This window comes from Durio zibethinus, chromosome 10, assembly GCF_047325235.1.
Source record: "Durio zibethinus cultivar Kanyao isolate XHJ-2024 chromosome 10, ASM4732523v1, whole genome shotgun sequence".
Taxonomy (NCBI): Eukaryota; Viridiplantae; Streptophyta; class Magnoliopsida; order Malvales; family Malvaceae; genus Durio; species Durio zibethinus.
In genome coordinates this window covers 23496504-23517857 of record NC_143171.1, presented here as the reverse complement: position 1 = coordinate 23517857, position 21354 = coordinate 23496504, and the positions used below count along the sequence as shown (strand labels likewise).

General features: G+C 31.2%; 2 protein-coding genes across 5 annotated transcripts; one reads left to right on the top strand and one right to left on the bottom strand.

Annotated features, from left to right (window-relative positions):
* Window positions 1-481: 481 nt before the first annotated feature.
* On the bottom strand, window positions 482-6391 carry LOC111291690 (ARF guanine-nucleotide exchange factor GNL1-like). 4 transcript variants are annotated; one of them, XM_089766960.1, is made up of 3 exons: window positions 5646-6391; window positions 4729-5550; window positions 482-4615 (listed from the first exon to the last, which is right to left on the bottom strand). In XM_089766960.1, the coding sequence occupies exons 2-3, from the start codon at window positions 5449-5451 to the stop codon at window positions 968-970; spliced, it is 4371 nt and encodes a 1456-aa protein (XP_089623086.1). In that variant the 5' UTR covers window positions 5452-5550; window positions 5646-6391; the 3' UTR covers window positions 482-967. The 4 variants fall into 4 exon arrangements, with proteins under 4 accessions (XP_089623086.1, XP_089623087.1, XP_022739316.2 ...); XM_089766961.1 differs by having other exon boundaries at window positions 4729-5547; XM_022883581.2 differs by having other exon boundaries at window positions 6277-6391.
* A 5059-nt stretch (window positions 6392-11450) lies between these two features.
* Window positions 11451-19492, top strand: LOC111292976 (hyperosmolality-gated Ca2+ permeable channel 2.3-like). Its single transcript, XM_022885653.2, has 11 exons — window positions 11451-11583; window positions 12014-12383; window positions 13716-13868; window positions 14244-14307; window positions 14412-14621; window positions 15212-15397; window positions 15635-15933; window positions 16650-16926; window positions 17771-18049; window positions 18465-18698; window positions 18991-19492. Exons 2-11 carry the CDS (start codon window positions 12103-12105, stop codon window positions 19150-19152), a joined length of 2145 nt encoding a protein of 714 aa, XP_022741388.2. The 5' UTR covers window positions 11451-11583; window positions 12014-12102; the 3' UTR covers window positions 19153-19492.
* The last annotated feature ends 1862 nt before the right edge of the window (window positions 19493-21354 follow it).

Genomic DNA, 21354 nt, shown 5'->3' with positions numbered 1-21354 from the left:
TGCCACGTATTTGCGCTAGTATGAAACAATAATTTCGCTTTTTATTTTATATTTATTTATGACTATAAAATCATGTCAACATAAAATCATTAGAAGTGATTTCATTTAGTATAAATAGTATTTAAAATATTTTTGTACACTGCTTTATTATCATGCATGAAACAAGATTGGTCACCTGGCTATTGTTAAGAATTTTTTTTTTTTTTTGTGCTTAATGCATTTCTTTTACCTGGTATAGTGTACAATTTGATTATTAAAATATGTTAATTGCATATGAAATTTTTTTACGAAATGAAGATTGAAATTATCAGATAGCTAAAGAGATTGCAGAAGTTAAAACATGAATCCAAAACTTGTTAAATACCATTTTTTTAAAAATATTTATATGAATAAATTAAATTAAAATTCAAGTTTAATTGCATACAAATTCCATAATTCTATAGAACATTCTATTTATAATGCTAATAGAAAGAAAGTTGGTAAAAGGATAACAGCCACATTTTTGTCATGAAAATGTAAAAGGATGAATCATTTGCAAGATGTAAAAAGTTTGAAAAACACTTCACTTCTTCCTACTCAGCAAGAAGTTTCCAAAATTGCAGATGAACTAAGACACTGTAACATCATGAGTATAAGTATACAGAGGAATTGGTTTCTGGTAAAGAGATTTTATGTGCCAATACAAAAATTATGCAAAAGATTTTACTCAGATCCCTTGGTAGAACAAATGGACTCCACACACTTCCCAACAACACTCCTTGAAAATTCTCAGGGAGTGGAAAAATGAAGCTGCTCTCCTGCCAAGACAAGATTCCAGAACCAAACTATGAAACTTCAATTCTGATGTCAACTTCCCTTTCGACGGCTTCAATTCTGGATTATGAGGTTTTGCAGTGGTGAACATGTATGGTGCAGGTTATGAATGCCATTTACATCATCTGGGATTTTCCAATCACAAATGCAGTCTTCATGTTGTGGTTTCATTCGATGAAACAAGCACTGCCCCATCAGTCACAGGAACTCCTGCTGTCTTTTTGTGTTTTGCTTGCATCTTTTCCAATTCTTGTTCTGAGAACACTTCGGATTGCAAAGATGGGACTATATTCTTTACATGCAGCCATGTCAATTGCCAAAAGCTATCTCCACCAATATCATCACTAGGCATGAGAATACCTGTTGTTTTCATCACCAGCAGGGTGTTCTTGAGAAGCTCTGGGACTAATTCATGAATTTTTTCACTATGCTTTCCTCGGAACTTAACCTTCATATATCTTTCCATACGATTGAGAACCCCCAGCCATAGTTTGCAGAAGGATGATTGCTGTGACAGATCCTGTAGTGACTGTAAGAAAGCTTTTGACATTAGTTTTGTGGCTAAAACAAGTGTACCCTCCATTTTCCGAAATTCTTTAGAGGAGCTCTTCTGCGCAATTTCTAGCAAATCATCCATTAACGTAAAAATCACAAGATCAAAACACTGGAACCACATAGCATTTGGAACGTGAATTCCATCTACCCCTGCCAAAGAACTCTGTAACAGTAAAATAGCATGGTTCCTCACCTCTTCCCTCTGGTCCAAACATACTGCCCTCAGCCCCTGCAACAACCTCAGCCACATCTCTCCAATGTCCTGACTTACTTTCATAGCAGCCTCCTCCACAGCATTCTTGGTCTCATAAGACCATCTTACTAGACAAACAACTGAACCTGCCATCAAGTCTAGGGCAGAAATGGACCTATCAACCTCTCCAACCCGGGACTCAGCAAACTCCCTTGCTGCATCCACACAAAGAACATAATTAGATGGCAAAAGATGTGCCCCCTCAGACATGATGAATTCTAGTGCCTGGAATCCAAATTCAGATGCTTCTGGATGTCGAGCAGTGATAAATAGCAAGGAGATGATTATGCGCCAACCCAAATGGGATCTGATGTGAGTTGCATTTGCTTTTACAAGACGCATGACTTCTTGTGTGATAGGTTCGCAATATGCATCAGCTACCCGAGCATCAAGTTTCAATATTAGTTGCATTGACTTCAGAAGCTCATCAGTTAGATTTTCCTTGTAAGGAAGCAAGCGCTGGCATATCTTAAGGAGCCCAAACACGGCTTTTTCCACTAGAGTGCAAGGCATTGCCTTCTGCTGAACAATATCTGATATGTGCTTGTAAACATTTTGCCAGATAATCAAAATCCTATCCCGGTTATTTAGTGTAATAGCAATCAGCAACTCCAGACAGAACACTGCAGTATCTTCATCTTCCATAACGCCACTTGCCTTGCTGAATCGACCTGCAGCCACGATAATGGCCCCAACAAGCTGCAATAAAGACTCAGCTTGAAGAAACTTACTCTCCATGAATATATTATGAATGTGGCATTTCTGCACTATCTCACGAAGGCTCTGTTGTGCAGCAAGCTGTTCATCGGTAGGCTGCAACCTTGGCTCCTCCATATCAAAGGATAGGAGTTGACTGAATCGACCAATCAGGCTGGAGGATTTCCAGGGAATTGCCACAGGTGCAGTCTGTGATGTTGATAAGGAACTTGTAGCAGGCTTACCCTGCTCATGGTCAGACAAGGACTCCATTTCATCAGCTGCATCACTAGCTACGGCAGGCAGAAGGCCAAGTTTGTGCAAGCTTAAAACACAGTCCAATATGTTTCTCCAGCCGCTGTGGATATAATCACCATAGCTATTTGCAATCGTGAAAACTGTTGTAGTTGCCATCCTGGCTCTGGCATCATCTCCAAAGGAAACAATGAACTCTTCAACAGAAAACGGAGTCAAGAGGGTTGTGAATTTACAAAGAGACACAATCAAATCATCCAATACATCGCCAAAGTGATAGTGTGCTGAAATTTTGGCAATGGCCAAAAATCCATCAATGCATGTTTGTAAAACATCTTCTTGTTCCACTTGATCAAAAACCACTGATATAGCAGCAATTGTTGGGCCAGAGAGGATAGCAAACATATCATGGTCCAGGAGTGCTCTAGAATCACAGGCAATGAAAGGAGTGCTTTCTTTGGATTTGTGCATCACATTAATCCAGCGGCTTGAAGTCATCATTGGGAAACCAGCACCTTGATCTGGGATCATCTGAATTTCATTCTCACAGATAGAGTGGTAAAGCTCAGACAAGTAGTCTCGAGGAAGATCTTCCCCCCCATTGATTTGTCGATTATTACGAATAAAATCTTCTTCGGTCATCTTTTTCTTAACCTGTACATTGTGTTGATCAGTATTAAGCAGTATAAGTGAATACGACAACAAGAGGGCAGCATCTTTATTACACAATATATATGGTGATTGCTCATAATATCTTTCAGCAAATGCCTCAAGCACTCTCTGTATCTTCTGTGATTCTCCAGGTAATCTGAAAGTTCCCAAGAAAACACGTAATGCTGAATCTAAATTCATGTCACGAAAATCAAAGGTCCTAGCAAATTTATGCAGCACCTGAACACAAAATTCATCATGATTTCCTAGAAAATCTCCAATAACATTCTTATCTAACCCAGTTGTGTACCTAAAGAATGATGCTACACTTTCTGGGCCAAGCTTATCTGGTAATAGATGGATTTCTTGGAGAAATTCTAGACCTTTCTTGGGATCTCGATTAAAATGGTCAGCTCCAATTGTCAACTTTCTCTTGATGTACTTCATCTTTCGGACAAAAGGAATCCAAGAACTAGGATCACTGTAATTCTGACATTTCAAAGTCCAGAAAGCTTCATATCCCTCACGATCTGTTGAAGCCTCATCTGAAACAGGCAATTCATTGTTAATTCTCTCAGCCATACCCTTTATCATAGATACCAGACCATCCAGAGCAAGAATATGCATTGCAGACAAAGGTCCATTCACAGGAAATGCATTCTTTGACAGCAGGTTGGCAATTTCTTCAAAAACATTACTGCAGGTTATGTCACAATCAAAATTGGCATACATCTCAGCCACAAATGTCTGCTGCCTGCAAAGGTCAACCAAAGCTTCCATAGCAACCTCCTGCTGTTGGTATGAAGACCCATGCTTGCTTTGTGCAAGCTTCAAAAGCACACATGAAAAGAAAGCTTCAAGCTGCACTTTTAGTTCAGTGCGCAAATGATAATAAAGATTGAGAATAATGCTACATATAGTAGAAAGAATAAGTGGACTCATGGATAAGCCAAATTGCATCAGGTTACGAAACAATTCATCCTGAATTAAAGCCAATAACTTGGGATGTTTGCTGAATGATGGCCCACCCAATTCTATAGCTGAATTAATTAAACCCAGAGCAAAGAGGGGAACATCTTCATCATATGCAATGGGATTTGATTTAGAGCCAATACCAATGTTTTCAATGACATTTAACAAAGAACATAAAAACTGAAATATCTCCAGCATGCATGGGATCCCAAAAGGTGCCATCATCATTATTTCACCATGTTGAGCATCCTCCTTCCTGTCACTTTCTCCAATATTGCCTGTGTCCATTTCAGTAGCTGAAGTCACAATGGGAGGACTAGAAGCATCACTAATGGAGGATGGACCAACACCATCAATACCCACATTTCCATTTTCTAGCTGTATACTCCCAAGCATGTGATTCCCATTCTGTGTACCCACCTTCAGAAGAAAAATGAATTTCATAAATTAGAAAAAAACAAATGAGTTTATATATTAAACCAAGTAAGAACAGAACCACAACTTATATATTCAATGCTAAAATTTCAAATTACCACTCCCAAAGCAGATAATGAGCTTCTGTCAGCCATTTCATTTTCTGTGCAGCTGATCTCAGGAAGATGAGAGAATATACACCTAACTAATTCATGCATTGTATGGCGAGCTATCCGCTGCAACAGTTCACCTTTGGAGCTTGCTTGATGAACAATACGAAAGCATGTATTTGCTATCATGCATACATGCTTATTACTCAACCTAGTTGCTGCCTTACTTTTCATGCAAGCTAGAAGAACCTGAAGTATCTTCATCAGCACCACTTCTTCAGATGCTGGATCGGTTACCTCAAACCGGCAGCTTGTGACGGCATCAACAATCAGATGCAAAGCATCTCCCACATTTACAGTATCCAAATCAAGTACATCAAGGGTTAAGATTTTGTAAATGGAAGACAAGGCAACACCAGTTATTGGTGCACCAGTTTCATCAGATTGAATTACATCCAAAAATGGCTGGAGGTACACAACTGGGTCAACATTTTTCCACTGATGTTGCCATGAAAAAATTTGTTTCCGCAATTCTTTCAAGGAATGGATGAGAGAGTGCTCTAGCTGATCATCATCTGCAACATAGTGTACTCCCCATCGAACATTTCTCCTCATGACAGCCAAAACAGCCCCAATTTCAGAATTAATCATACATGCAAAAGCACCTCTAGAGGGCTTCACAAACTCTCCATTGAATCCATTGCTTCTAGATTTTGTAGTCAGATCCCCCATATTCAACCAAGATTCTTATTACAATGAAAATTATATTCAATGAAGAAGCAGGCAACTATGCAAAGAAGATGCCAAACTCTGGCAAAATCATATCATCTGCTGCAATTAACGAACAGATGTCAACATAAATGAATTAAAATATAAATTTAAAAATTAAAAAAAAAAAAAAAAAAAAAACGCTTCTTAGAGGCTACCTTAAAGGTGAGGTTGACAGGGACTTTTCATGTTTCAAAAGTTCATCTCTCTCATGCAACAAAGAAAAGTAGTTTCAGGGCAAGCAAGTTTACCAGACTCATATCAATCAAATTCATGCCACTCACTTCCCACATTACAATAGTACCAATAACCCAAGAAGAAGAAATATAAATGTACTGTCTACCCAGTTAAGCCTTTTGATAATCATCAATTACCAGTAATGTAAATTATCACGAATATTGTACAGTTATAATAATCATGATTAGTAGAAACTTCACTTATATTACAACAATCATTGTACATACAATTAAACTAAGCAGGCTAAAACTGAGCAATTAACTGCGGTACTCCAATATTAAGCTCCGAAATTAAACCGTAAAGGGCAATAAGGTTTTCTAAAAAATCAAAAGGAACGAAAAACCCAAATTCAAATCCCAGAAACCAGATCTAACCCAATTCATCAGAACCCATACAGCATCAAACTAAAAACTTTAAGAAAAACATGATTAAATATCAGTTTTTTGAAGGATAAATCATGACCCATCAAATCTGGTCGATTTAGGTGGCAAAAATTCGTCTGTTTAAGCAAAAAAAAAAAGGGAAAATGGATCGAGTGAGGAAATATGGCACCTTTTCGAGGATTCCAAGGTTGTAAATTGAGTAATTGGGGAATAACGTGAGAGAAGAGAGAGCTCTAAAGAGATGTTGGAGCTTTTTTTTTTTTTTGGTTACATGGGAAGTGTACGGAGATGGAAAAGAAGAAGAGAGTTTTTTTTGGGGTGGGTTGGCAATTTGATTTTTTTTTTTTTTTTCTGAAATGGAAAAATTGATCTGAATTTCTTCTCCGTTTCGAAGAAAGGAAAGTTTTCGTTTGGCCCAATAGCAAATTGACATTGTTTTCAGAAGTTTTCTTATTAGAAAAAATATTTTTAATTTAGTTTCGTTATCAAATTACACAGTTGTCTGATGTAACAAGATTCAACTAATAAAATTAACTCACGTTTCATGTAATTTTTAAATTATATTTTAATTTTAAAAATAAAAAAGAATATTTATAGAATATAGAAATTAAAATTACATTTTTTATTTTTTGAAAAATTCAAAAAATATAATTTTCAATTTTATTTTTGAAAATGAAAATAAAAATTGTTGAAAAATGAAAAAAACTAAAATATAAAATATAAAATATTTTTTGGCCAATCAATATTAAATATTTTTTACTTTTCATTTTCAAACAAAAATTTAAAAAAAAAAAAAAAGAAAGAGAAGGAAAAGGGAATCCAAAGGACGAGAAGGAACCCATAAATACATGGACTGAACCCAAATAATTAATTAAGACTCTATGGCAGTTAGTCTTTGATAGAGAAAATCTAGCATAGTAACAGTTATTTGGCCTTTACATGGTTTGTGTTAGGGATGTAATTAATTGAATTTGAGTTGATATAATATTAAATTTAAATTTAAATTTAATTTAAAATTTGATATTTGAAATTCAGTTTGAATTTGATTGAATTTTTTTTAATTCGAACTCGATTTGAAATAAAAATTGAGTTATTTAAATTCATTCAATTAATATGTAAAAATAAATTTAATTGTTATATTTGATAAAGACTCGATTATTTATGATTGAGCTCGAGTTTAAAATATTTTATTAATAAAATAATAAAAATATATTAAAATATAAAATATCAATTAAGCTCGTTAATTATTTGAATCATGTGTAAAAATATTCGAACTCGACTCAATCGATAAGTCGAATTACTCGAATTTAAATTCAACTAAATAATAATCAAATAAAATTTAAACTTTATTCAAGTTAAACTCGAATAATTTATGAGTACTAATATATCATTTACACATTAATTTGTGCCGAAAGAAATTCAACACAATAAGAAAAATACCCAATGCTATATTATACTTATCTTAATTTTTAGAACACTTTTGCCTTTTTTTTCAACACTTTTTTATTTTATCTTTTAGTATTACTATTTTTTATTTAACAAAAAAAATCTTGAATTTATTCGGTACATTCATTTTTTAAATCAATTTAAATAGATTTATTTACAAAAAATCAAATAAATCCATAAAAAAAATTATTTTTTCATATTTTTCAATTGAATTAAAATCCAAATAACAAAAAACAAAAAAAGCACATTCTTTTTATCATTTAACTCAACAATCCCTAAAATAATTGAAACTTAACTAATTATCAAGCTTCCTTCTTTGTGTCCTTTATTCCCATTCATGCTAAACTTGTCGAGAGTAAAAATCCTTTGATTACCCTAGTGGTTAAATTGTTATAAAATCATCTTAAAAATTTTAATCATGTACCAGACTTATAAAATATATAGTTCAAGAGCAAATGAATATTTAAACAGTATTTATTATACTTTTTTAATATATTAATATTTTTATATTGATCTTGCTTTAGTAATATTTTCGTAATATTTAAACTCTAATAATGAAATTAAAAGATTACTACATACCTTTTATATAATATATGTTAAAAAGTTAATAAATTAATATAATAAATAAAAATATGATAATATTCTAATTTCTTCCTTGGAGTTTAAACTCCACATTGGTGTATAAAATAATAGTTCATATTTAAATGCATATATGTTTTAAAATTTTATTTAATGATAAAGACAAAAGTCTTAAGATCATTAAGTTGCATAATTAAATTTGATCTTATTTTTTTTAATTATGTTAAAATTTTTTATTTTTATGTTATTTATATATTTATTTATTTGAAATTGAAGAATTTAAATTTTGAATTATATTTTTTTAAAATTAAAAATCATATATCAATCATTAAATCAAATACTTCAGTACGATAATATTTAATATTAACTTTTTTGCTTGAAAGGCAAATTTCAAACTATTCTTTAAAGGAGACTTACACATATTTATCACTAAATTAAATATTCGAGTTGTACAAATAATTTCATAAGAAAACCAACAAGTGGTTGTTTTAATTGGTTAAAGCTCATCTTCTTCGACTAAGAGGTCTTGGGTTTGAATCCTGTCGGTGGTCATTTGTTGAGATTATTTCGAATGCACAATCTACAGCCACCTGTCTTAGGTTATCAAATACAGTATATCTTACCTTGATCTAAGGGATTGAGCAGCCTATTGCCATTGAATTTTTTTTTATCAAAGGAAAATTTTCATAAGAAAGATATGAGAACATTTTTTTTTCTCTTTAGTACATTTAACTATAAAAAAACATTCAATAAATAGAACAAGTTAGAAAGATGATAAATTAGATATAGTATATAACAAGAGACATGCTTTCCAAATAAAGTATATGATATAGAAAACTAGAAAAGGTTTTAAATAAATGGGAGGAGCTAAAATGTTAAATTCCAAATAAACTTTTTATTAGGTCATGTAGGATTTGATTACTTTGATAATAAAGTATAAGATTTTTATTTGTATAATTTTTTTTTATATGTTAGAATAATTATCACATAATATTCTTAAAATTCTTGTGATATTTTTTATAAATTTAAATTTGATTACTAAAATTAAAAATATAATATTTTTTAATAAATCACACAATTATTCACGGTTCTTGTAAAATTTTGTTTACACCAAATTATACTAAATTGTTAGAAAAACAAACTCCAACATATGAATATAAGAACTTACCAATTTGATAAATAAAACTCTAAAAAATTGTTTGCACTTTGGATCTTTGACGATGTTAGACTTGTTTTGTCTCCTTGAATTGATGACTTGATAAGATTAAAGCAACTCAATGTAGCAAAACTATATCTAAGTTGAAAGTATCCAAGTAATTCATAGGAGTAAAAAAAAAAAAATTGCATTGCATTGCATTTGAATATTTGATTTAATAATTATTGCATATTTTTATTTTAAAATTTGATAAATTAAATTAAAAAATTAATTTAATATATCATATATCATATCATATATAATATTATATTACAATATACATAAAAATTTGATAAGATTTACTTATATAAATGTTTAGGTGGACAATCTATATTATTGACATGTAGGATAGTTTTAAATAATTTTATTAAATCAATTATTTAATTTTTAAAAAGTTTAAAGTTTTAAAATTTACATTTATCCAAATCTTTTAAAATATATAAGTTTTATCATAATTTAAACATGAAAAAACATATTTTATACCTCACTCTTACTCACATATATGAAATATAAAATTCAAATAGTTTTTAAAGATTAAATCCCTAAATCTTAGGCACCATAAAAAATCAAATATTATCTAAATCAATATTCATATAAATTTAAATAAATAAAATTTATAGTTGAATTACTGTTATTTACCATTTTTTTCTTTTATTTTTTTATAATTTAAAATTAAAAAATATTTTATCTCAATTCAAAATTACACATATATTTAAATCTAAAATTATACTAATCTTTTTTATTTTAATTTAAAATTAAATTTGGATAAACTATATTTTTAAAAGTTTATAATTTTTAAAATTAAATAATTATTAAATATATATTTATGATTTTTTCTCACAATAGATAGAGTAATCAGACTTTCATCACAAAAATTTGGTATGACAAAATTTCAAAATCAAACATAAAAAAATATTTCATGATATATCAAATGTCTAAATTTTAGTTTTCATAGTAAAATAATATACACTTTTAAGAGCATATGTAATTATGAATAAGAGATTGACTTTTTCATTGAGATTTATATGTAATTTTATTTTCATAATTCAAAGTTTTCGTAATGCTTATTTGGTAATATTTTCTTTTTCATAAAAGATAGAGTAATCAGATTTTTATCACAAAAATTTGGCATAATAAAATTTCAAAATCAAATATGAAAAAATCTTTCATGATATATCACGTGTGTAAATTTTAATTTTTATATTAAAATAATATATACTTTTAAGAGTGTTATATAATTATGAACAAGATATTAACTTTCTTATTGAGATTTGTATGTAATTTTAGTTTTATATTAAATTTTAGTTTTATACTAAAACCTTTCATGATATATGCGTATGTAAATTTTAGTTTTTATACTAAAATAATATATACTTTTAAGAGTGTATATAATTATGAACAAGATATTGATTTTTTTATTGAGATTTGTATGTAATTTTACTTTCATAATTCAAAGCTTTTATAATGTTTATTTGGATTCTTTCATAATAATTTATATATAGATGGCTTTGATAATTTTAAACTACAAATTATAGATAACTAAGAATATTTTTATTTATTTACATATAATATAAAATTAATATAAATTATAAAAAATATAATAAAAAATTCAGTGTGTGGCATGGGTAAAAAAAATTCTAGTGAATTTATATGTCAATGTTTAATAAATTTAAATTTTAAATATCAATATTTATTATTTCTGTTACTATTTTAAAATGCAGTTGTCTTTGAGAAAAAAAAATTGATAAACTCTTCATTATATAAAAAAAAAATCCCATATTAATTGTTGGGAAACTAGAAGTAAAACTTCAGTTCCACTAAAAGACACACACATAAAAAAAATTTAAAGATCGATTAAAAATTAAAAAAAAAAGTATTTGATTTTTGAAACCCTCGATTACTAATTAAGGGTAATAGTATTTTGTTTCAGCAGATCCCAAAGGATTTTCTTTCATCAGGCAATCATCCAAGTAGTTGCATGAAAGAACTTAAAATAGCAAAGACAACAGAAAAAGGAGCAGACAAAGGCCCAAACCAAACTTGAGATATCAAAGGAACAAACTAGGGACAGAACCGGCACTTCACATAAATATATAATCAGTTAAAAAAAGTTCAGTAAAGTTGGAGTGATGTGACACTATGAACACGAAAATTCCTTTCTTTGTTTTGTCTTCGCAGCCTGTCTCCAAGAGCCAACTTCCTAAACTTTGTGTTCTTGCTCCATTTCTACGTTTTCCTTTCCTTCTCTGAAGACAGGTTTCCTTTCTCTCTCTCTTTCTCGTCGTGAAGGAGTTTAGTTTCTTGCTAGAAAGTGTGGTACTTAAATGATTTATGTTATGAATATGTTTTTTTTTGTCTTAAATATAATTAAAACATAGATTTCTTTTCTGGGTTTTAGTTGTTTTGGTTTAATCATAAGCAAATGCTTAAAATTGTTTACAGTTTATGTTCAACATTGAATTGTCTGAAAAGTGTGTAGAGTAATGAAGGCTTTTGAATGAATGGTGCAAATGAAAAAGCAAAAGGTTGTTTCACCAACCAAAAAAACAGTTTAAAAGGTTTAAAAATATGTAACAACTTTCTGTCTTTGTGTCCTCTGTTTCTGATGCTAATCAGTTATGTTCTAGTTCATTTTGATATGGGGGTTTTCGATTTTGACACAATCTTTCAAAATTTTGAATATCAGGGAATCAGTTTGGGCAGTGAATGAGTGCACTTGAGTTGTTGGATTTGAGGATTTTATAGGGGTGATACATTGGAGCTGCCCGTGAAAAGATGATTCTTTCAGCTCTTTTAACTTCTGTTGGGATCAATCTTGGTCTTTGCTTCTTGTTTTTTGCCCTATACTCGATATTGAGGAAGCAGCCGGGTAACATCAAAGTCTATTCGCCTCGATTGTTTGGTGAAAGAAAAACTCAACAGGAGGATGACTTCAACTTGGAAAGATTGCTACCATCACCTGGTTGGGTGAAAAGGGCATGGCAGCCCTCTGAAGACGAATTATTGTCAATTACAGGACTGGATGCTGCTGTATTTATGCGCATGTTTATCTTCTGGTAATTCTGATGTCTCATGATGTTTATTTAGTTGCTAAAATAGGAACGGAACCTGCAATTCATTAATAGGGTTAGTATATGCAGTGATTCATTTCTGTTAGCAGATTTATACCTTTGATGTCAGAAATTCTAGCCATTTATCAAGCCAATCTTTACTGCAAGATAGACTTAGTTGCTGTCTTCCAGACCAGTATTACAAATATGTGACTTTTTTTTGTCGACTATGGCTAAGCTGTTGGGATTATTGACTCAAATTTTAATTGTGGTTGGTTAGAATTACCTTAGTTAAAAAGTTAATTGGTAATTAATTTTTTACTACAGCAAGTTAGTTTAGGGTTTTTTGGATGTGGTTAAAGTAGGTTTTTCTGCATTCTTATATTCAAGGTGGCCCCTCCACCTATTGCCATTTTGTTTTAAGTTGGATGTGTAACATAGTATCATAGCCAGATTCTGTTCTATGATTATTGCCTTCTGAGTTGGTAATGTGATACTTACACTTACATGTGATGGATGCCTGTAGTGTTATGTTAAATCTTAGGTTTCTGGTGGTATTAGATTCAAATTGGCCCCTTCACATGTTGCTAATTGGTTTTAGGTTGGATGATTAACTAATATTTGTAAATATGTAGTTAGGTTTAAGTTAAAAGTGTGTTGTCTAGAGAGTTGCCAGACAATTTTAGATTGTGGGAGAGAGAATTGGGTGTAATGAATTTATGGTATGTGAGATTGTGAGAGAGATTGGTGAGATAGAAAAAGAATTGAAGATTGTAATTTGAAAATTTGTTAGTGAGATTTGTGGAATTTTTCCACAAGAAAATTTGTGTTATTTGTGTTTGATTGGGTATTTGGTCTAACATAAGCACAAAAAGTTGTAATATAAGTTCTTACTGGGCTGGAATCCATTTAGTATAAACTCATAATAATGAGATGACAAGAATCCTTTTGATAGCAAGACTTTTGTATGAGTTCAGCTAATCATGAACAACTCCCTTTATTGGACTATGATCTAAACTTTGTTTTTCTTGGTTTGGTTATAATTGAGTCATCTGGACTTCATTTTGGTGAGTGAATGTGTATTAAGACCATTTCCGACACACTGCTTAATGTTCAAAATTAGATTTCTTTTACTGTCATTTCTAGTTAAAAATCAATTATTTTTCCTCAAAAAACCTTTTTTTTAATGCATTTTTCATTGATTTGCTTAGAGGGTGAACTTGATGTTTATGTGGCATATAAAAGCACATTATTGTACTATTATATTTCTTCTGGATCCATCTTTCTGCATGCCATCTTCAACTCATCCCTGTTTTTTTTTTTTTTTTTTAAATGCAGTCTTAGAGTGTTTACTTTTGCCAGTATCATTGGAATCTTTGTTCTTCTGCCAATTAACTTTTTGGGGAACCAGTTAACAGATGGTTTTTCTAATTTGCCAACGAAATCTCTGGACTCGTTCAGTATTTCAAATGTCGATGATGGTTCAAACAGGTAATTTTTATGCAATTGGTTAGCATAATTTCAGTTTCTGATGCTAAAACTCAATAATTATAGTTGCGAGGAAGTTGAAATAAGGGTTGTAGCGATATGACCAAAGTTTTACTTTCTTTTCATGTGTTGTTGATTGCTGTGTGTAAATTCATGATTGATTGTCGTGTATGATAATCAACAATTTTCCAGAATGCTTCCCTGGTCGTTTCTCATTTTCAGCTGTTTATTTCATTTGAACTTTGAAGTAGTACTTCCTTTGAAAGTTTGTGACAGTTGTTAGATTTTATGAGTTTATATAAAATTTATTGTTTCAAAACAGGCATTTAGATTCTTCATGTTAAGGGAATGCTGACTAAAAGTTTTCCCCTTTTCAAGGTTATGGATTCACTTTTGTGCTGCCTATATTTTCACTGGAGTTGTCTGCTATCTTCTGTATTATGTAAGTGATATTTCATATTAGTTCTTCTGCTGATGCCATCAAGGTTGTTGATTAATATAGAAAATCCACTGAAGCTTTAAATTTGGTGATACTGCAATTTGCAGGAGTATAACTATATTTCATTGAAAAGAACTGCCTATTACTATTCTTCCAAACCTCAGCCACATCAGTTTACAATATTAGTTCGTGGTATTCCTACCTCATCTGAAAGCAGCTTAAGTCAAGTTGTTGAGAACTTTTTCACAGAGTATCATCCTTCAACTTATCTTTCACATGCAGTGGTCCGTCAAACAAGCAAGATTCGAAGTCTTATGGTAAGCATCAATGTTAATAATTGATTGATTCAGTCATCCTCTGGTTGTTACTTTTTAAAAACATAATTTTTACTTCTTGGACAACTAATATGAAATTGGAATATTTATTGGTTATTTGAAAACTTTAAATATGAAAATTGAATCAAATAAAAATGTAAGAAATCAAAGTGTTTTATTATTGGTCAAGCTAATAAATTTTAGAAACTGAAACCAACTATACTGGAAAATATGGTTAATCAAAAACTGAGTTTGTTTTATGTAAGTAGAACATGTTTGTAAATTTTTAACATTAACTCTTCTATAGAGTAAATATATACCTATGAGATCTGCTTAAACAGTTAAACTTTCCATCCAAATGAAACTGTTTCTAAGTGGATCAGTTGTTGAAAAGATGGTCCTTAATTAGATGTTTTAGTTACTGAAGTTTTCAAGGCTCCATGATCAATGTACTCTAGGGGGTTTAGGACAAAAAGAATGTTATCATAGATATAAGATTGAAACTATGACCTGACACCAAATATGTCCTTTTTTTCCTTTCTATTTTGCTATTATTTATCGGAATTTTGACAATTACATGTCGTTGCATGCAGAATGATGCAGGGAAGCTATATAGAAGGCTTGGTCATTTAAAATCAACAAATTCTCAGCAAAGGTTTAAGCGTGATGGATTTTTGGGACTCTTTGGTCGAAAAGTTGATCTGGTGGACCACTATGAGAAGAAGTTGGAAGATATAGAAGATAATGTGAGACTAGAGCAATCATCATTGGCAGGAGAGGTTTGTGACCTTCTTGTGCCTATATATTTGTCTCATAATCAAGGAGACACCACATTTGATGCATACTGAGTTTAAATTATGGAGAAAATTATGTTTGGTTGCTTTTTGTAGTGACAATGTCTGCTGATATTGAGAACTTTGTGAGCATGTGGACATATGTGGTTTATATCTATATCTTGATTTAAATACAAAAGATAGTACTTGATTCACCTAATCTTGTGCCTTGCAAATTTCTAGGAAGCTCCTGCTGCTTTTGTGTCATTTAAGTCAAGGTTTGGTGCTGCAATAGCTTTACACATCCAACAAGGGATTAATCCCACAGAGTGGGTTACTGAGAAAGCTCCTGAGCCTAAAGATGTTTACTGGCCTTTCTTTTCTGCATCATTTATAAAAAGATGGATCTTCAAGATAGCAGTGGTTGTTGCATATATTGCTCTTACGATTCTATTTCTTATTCCAGTTGTATTAGTGCAAGGTCTCACTCATCTAGATCAGCTGGAGACCTGGCTCCCCTTTCTAAAAGGTGTACTGAGCCTGTAAGTGCATATTCTTTCTCTGTTGCATATCAGGTTTCGTGCTTTTCAAATGATAGCAGGCCATCGGTTTTTCAAGTTCTCTTGGCATATAGAAAAAGCTTATTTGCATGTAATTAAGTGCATTAGATGCAGTTCTCAGTATTTTATTATGACTGAAAGGTCTGTAGGTCGATAACCATATCAGAAGTTTTATTTCCAAGGCAAGCCATGGTTTTTCAACATATGGATACTCTCCACCTTATGATCAAGAAAGCAGAAATTTAAAGAACTTTAAGAAACATGCTGAAAGGCCAAAGTGTGGTTTTCATTAATAATGACAGTGGCAATGTAAATTTCAGGGCTATGCATAAGAAACTGTCATCTGAGGATACTTTACAAATAGTTATTAGCAGAATGTATTTGGAGCAAAAGGTCCATCTTAAAAGTACTTGCGTGGTGTTTGCTGTTTGAAAGTAAAATCATTGACTAATAATGCAAAAACAACAATCTGCAAAAAAGAAAAAAAAACGGAATAAGAAGCATCATATCATTATGCGGAATAGCAAGCTGTCTAAAGTGTATTTATGTTCGGAGTGATGAGCTCCAATTATTAGATAAAAGATAAATTATAGGTTTATTAGCTGTTAATAAATTAGCTATATTCTCTTGTTCTGGTAGATTTAATATGGATTTGGTGATTCACAACGTAGTACTGAATCTGGATTTTTGAATTGCAGGACGTTCATCAGTGATTTGATTACAGGATATCTTCCAAGTCTCATTCTTCTTTTGTTCCTATCTGTAGTGCCTCCAATTATGGTAGTCTTTTCCTCCATTCAAGGATATATTTCCCACAGCCAAATAGAGAAAAGTGCATGTATCAAGCTGTTATGGTTTACTGTATGGAACATTTTCTTTGCAAATGTACTATCTGGATCCGCTCTCTCTATGGTCAATATCTTCCTTGAGCCCAAGAAAATTCCCAGCCTGCTAGGTGAAGCTGTTCCAGCACAGGTGAAAATAAAACTCTCTGATAGTGCACACGTTATTGTTCATAATTTGACATGGATAATGCACATGGAGTTTTATTTTATATATTTTTTAGTTCTTTTTTTCTTTAAATTATTTGATGGTTCTATCCTTAAACATGCTAATGTTCATAATTACTTGTTCTGGTTGAGAAACTAATGCCTATGCCTCAATATTTTTTGCCTTTTCACCACTGACAATATCAAAGGCCATGATCTGGTGAAAGTTTTGTGGGATATGCCTCCATGCCCTTTTCAAGTTCTCATCTAATTTTTCTTTTCTTCAATAGTTTTGTAGTGTATTTAAGACTCCCTTTCCTTTGATCTGTTGCTTGTTGGAGAAAAGTAAAACATACATAAAAAACGCTAAACTCTATTTATGTGCTTCTAAATAGGCACATCCCCTAAAGTCAACAGTATGAGCTGTATCTTGGTGTAAAAAGTCTCAACAGTATGAGCTGCTGCTAGAGACTTGAATATATGTTAGCGCTGAAGAAAATGAAATGGCAGAATGATATTTTAGATCCTGACTTTTTAAGATGATGTTTTGTTGTGTTGAGTTGTTATCTCTCCAGGGAGTGGTTCAACTAGAGGTAACCAATCTGCACTGACGATTGGCAAAACCTCACATTTTAGTGCTGGTTAATATGCTAGGTATCACATCCATGACCAGTCTACTGATTTATGTTAACATTTAGCCGAGAATGATAAACATGAACATTATTTATCATTAATTATTATTTACTTGTACTTATCTGTAGTGCATACGCAAATATTAACTCTTTGTTTTTGCATCCAATCATGAAATGATGTAGTTTCTTTTTGTGTAGGCATCATTCTTCATTGCCTATGTAGTGACATCTGGGTGGACCAGTCTGTCGTCAGAACTTTTTCGTCTGATTCCTCTTCTTTACAGTTTCATGCGAAGTCTATTTGCAGGGAAAGATGGAGTTGATGATTTTGAAATTCCTTCAATCCGTTACCACAGTGAAATTCCCAGGGTTCTCTTCTTTGAACTTCTTGGTGTTACTTATTTCTTCCTCGCCCCACTAATTTTGCCATTCCTCTTGGTTTACTATTGCCTGGGATACATCATCTATCGCAACCAGGTAAGTGAAATGCCCCTTTTACAGCTTGCATCAGATATAATAGAACAGAAACCAAGGTTCACTTTGTTAAGTATTCAAGGCAAACCTTTCTAAAGCTACTATCTGCTTCATTTATCAATATTTCTGATAGGTCTAAGTGTTCCCAATCCCTCCGTTATGTTGATAAAATTGAATTCAAGTAGCTGATATTTTATGCAGACTAATGTGATTGACTATAAAGATTGAGATGCTAAGACGTTAACGCAATATGATTGTTTAATTTCTCTCTGAATGATAAAGCAAATGTCAATTTAGCACTTAATCCTCGAAAAAATTTAGGTTCTTAATTTTAAATTTTCCCAATGTTTAATTTCTACCAACATTCTATCACTGAATTTGTGACACTATTATCATTTTACTTTTTTTTTTTTTCCAGTTCTTGAATGTATATGCACCCAAGTTTGAAACTGGTGGAAAGTTTTGGCCAATAGTGCACGATTCAACAATTTTTTCTTTAGTGCTGATGCATATTATCGCAATTGGAATATTCGGCCTTAAGAAGCTTCCTCTAGCATCCGGTTTAATTATCCCTCTTCCAGTTCTCACACTTATATTCAATGAATACTGTCGAAAGAGGTTCCTGCCCATATTCAAAGCTTACCCTACTGAGGTACAATTGTGAACTATATTATCCATTCCGTTATTTATATTCCCCTGAATTTGAAAGTGCTTTTAGTTCTCGGTAATGTTCAGCTAATTCTTCCTTTTGTTTTGCTTTCTTTAGCAATATAATGATGTGCATCTTATAACTTACTAGATACCAGGGAATTAAGCTTGTTAGTAGTTTGACACATTCATACGGTTTTCGATGCATATCTATTATTTGGTGCCCATTCGTTTGTCTGTTTATTGTCACGGTACTAGGCCCAGTTGTCCTGGCCTGAATATTCTTTGTTTTGCAGTGTTTGATAAAGAAAGATAGAGGAGACCAGAATGATCCAACCATGACTGAATTTCTGGAAAAATTACCCACTGCATATCAGGATCCAGCTTTGATGCCAGTCCAATATTCCAGAAGTGATGATGGGCGCAGCTCTCCCCTTCTTGGTGCAGCTGAAGTTTAAAGCCAGTAATTTTTGCTCTTTGTGGTCCTTGGATATTAAAAATCAGGCATGCTAAACTTGAACAGTTACAAACTCGTTCGTTGTTGTTCATAATGCTAATGAAATGAAATTCCTTCTGTCCATTTACCGGCAAAGATGGCCAGTTTGTATTTTGTACATATGAATCATGACAATTCTCAATTCATGAGTGGGAGCATGAGAAATTTGTTATACTGGCCCGGATGTTTGTCAGTTCTGTGTCACTAGAGTAGTAGAGTTTCTTCCCATAAACTTTTATGTGCAGTTTCTGTCGCAGCTACTGTTGCATTAATACATTGCTTATTGTCAGCTTTTGACTATAGATATTGTCTTGGATGAGCTGAAGCTTTCTGAAGCACTTATTTCATCCCACTCTCCGGTAATCGATCTGATTAAGCCTTGTCCATTGGCATCCTTTTGATTCACATGGATCAGGTGCGCACTTATCTGGATAAATTCAGAGATGGTTTTAAGTATTGATAGGTTAGGTTGAACTAAGGGTGTAAATAATATATTAGTATTCGTAAGTAATTCGGATTTTATTTAAATAAAATTTGAATTTGACTTTGTTATTATTGAATCGAGCTCGAGTGAGCATTTTTATATTTAATTCAAATAACTCGCGAACTTAATTGAGTTTTTATATTTTAATATATTTTTATTATTTTAATTAATAAAATATTTTGAACTCAAACTTAAAGTACAAATAATCAAGTTTTTGTCGAAGATAAGAATCGAATTTATTTTTACATGTTAATCGAGCGAGTTCGAATAATTTAATTTTTATTTTGAGTTGAGTTTAAGTTAGACAAGTAAAATTTGATCGAGTTTGAGTTGAATTTCGAGTTTTGAATTACGAGTCGAGCCTTGAATTTAACATTGTATCGATTCAAATTAAATCGATTATATTCTTAGATTGAACCACAAACTTTGATATTTGCTTAATGAGTAAAGTATACTATTGGTTATTCAACTATGAGCGTATTTTTAAAATGATTAATTAATTATTAAAAGTTTTAAATTAATCACTAAATTTTGAGTAAGTATTTTTTGTTATTTAGTTGTTAATATTTAACGGCATGTTGACATGATAATATCATATCGGTTATCAAATATCACATGTCATTTGATATATCATGTGATATTACTATGTGATATTACAAATATTAAAAAAAATAAATTTTATTGATATTATAATGTCACAAAGTACTTCTTGGCTAATGTATCATTGTTACGTTAATATTTTATTAGAGATTAATGATTAAATGAGTAAAAAATATTAACTTAAATTTTAGTAACTAAATTAATTATAATTAAATGATAATTTAGTGATCATTTAAAAAATTCGATTATTAAGTGGCAAATGGTGTAATTTATCTTAAAATTAATGATAGTGTCTCCCCTTTAATGCTGAGTTTCCGCTACCAGTGGAAAAACTGCTAAAAAAGCAACACAAGGCAAGGTTTCAGCAAACCAGACAAGAATAATTTGGTCTGAAAGGTTAGTTGTTTTGGAGTCACAACATAGCAGCAAGAAAAAAAAAAGAAGTTGTCTTCTCCTTTGAAAGGGTCAAGTTTGTATTTTGATGCAAACTTTTGTACTAATTGATCAAAACTTCAACTTCCATCTTCATGTCTCAAATAACTAAAAGGATTATAAGACAAATTGACCAACTAATTCACTAAACTTCACTATCTATCTCATAATTTGAATCACAAATCTTGATGTTTAAATACCTAAAAATCTACTATTAAGATTATTTTATCATATTAATTCAATATTATTTTCTTTTTAAATTACATATTTTAGTAATACAATCTAGAGTGTTTTTAAATGTTGCTTAAATTTTATTTTTTTCTTAATAATTTTAAAGATGCAATTTTTTTTATATTAACTTGATGTATTTAGAATTTATATGTAAATTTGAACAAATCGAATATAAATAAATTTTGATATTTTTATGATTTATTTATTTAATTAACGAATTTTAATATATTATTTATGATCATTTATTAAATTTATTTATAAACGTTTATCAAAACGTAATATTTATTTACATTTGAAATTTATTAGCGAAATATTTCCTATAAAGATAGAGATTGACAAAGAAAGCGTGACATTTTCAATGCCTATAGCTGTATTATTTAATAATTTGAAGCAAAGGTTTTAAAGTGAACAACAAGA

Coding starts and splice junctions, on each gene's coding strand:
- LOC111291690 (XM_089766960.1), bottom strand. CDS start 5,451: ATGGGGGATCTGACTACAAAATCTAGAAGCAATGGATTCAATGGAGAG. Junction 4,616..4,728: donor CATTATCTGCTTTGGGAGTG/GTAATTTGAAAT, acceptor TTTCTTCTGAAG/GTGGGTACACAGAATGGGAA.
- LOC111292976 (XM_022885653.2), top strand. CDS start 12,103: ATGATTCTTTCAGCTCTTTTAACTTCTGTTGGGATCAATCTTGGTCTT. Junction 12,384..13,715: donor ATGCGCATGTTTATCTTCTG/GTAATTCTGATG, acceptor TTTTAAATGCAG/TCTTAGAGTGTTTACTTTTG. Junction 14,622..15,211: donor GCAAGATTCGAAGTCTTATG/GTAAGCATCAAT, acceptor CGTTGCATGCAG/AATGATGCAGGGAAGCTATA.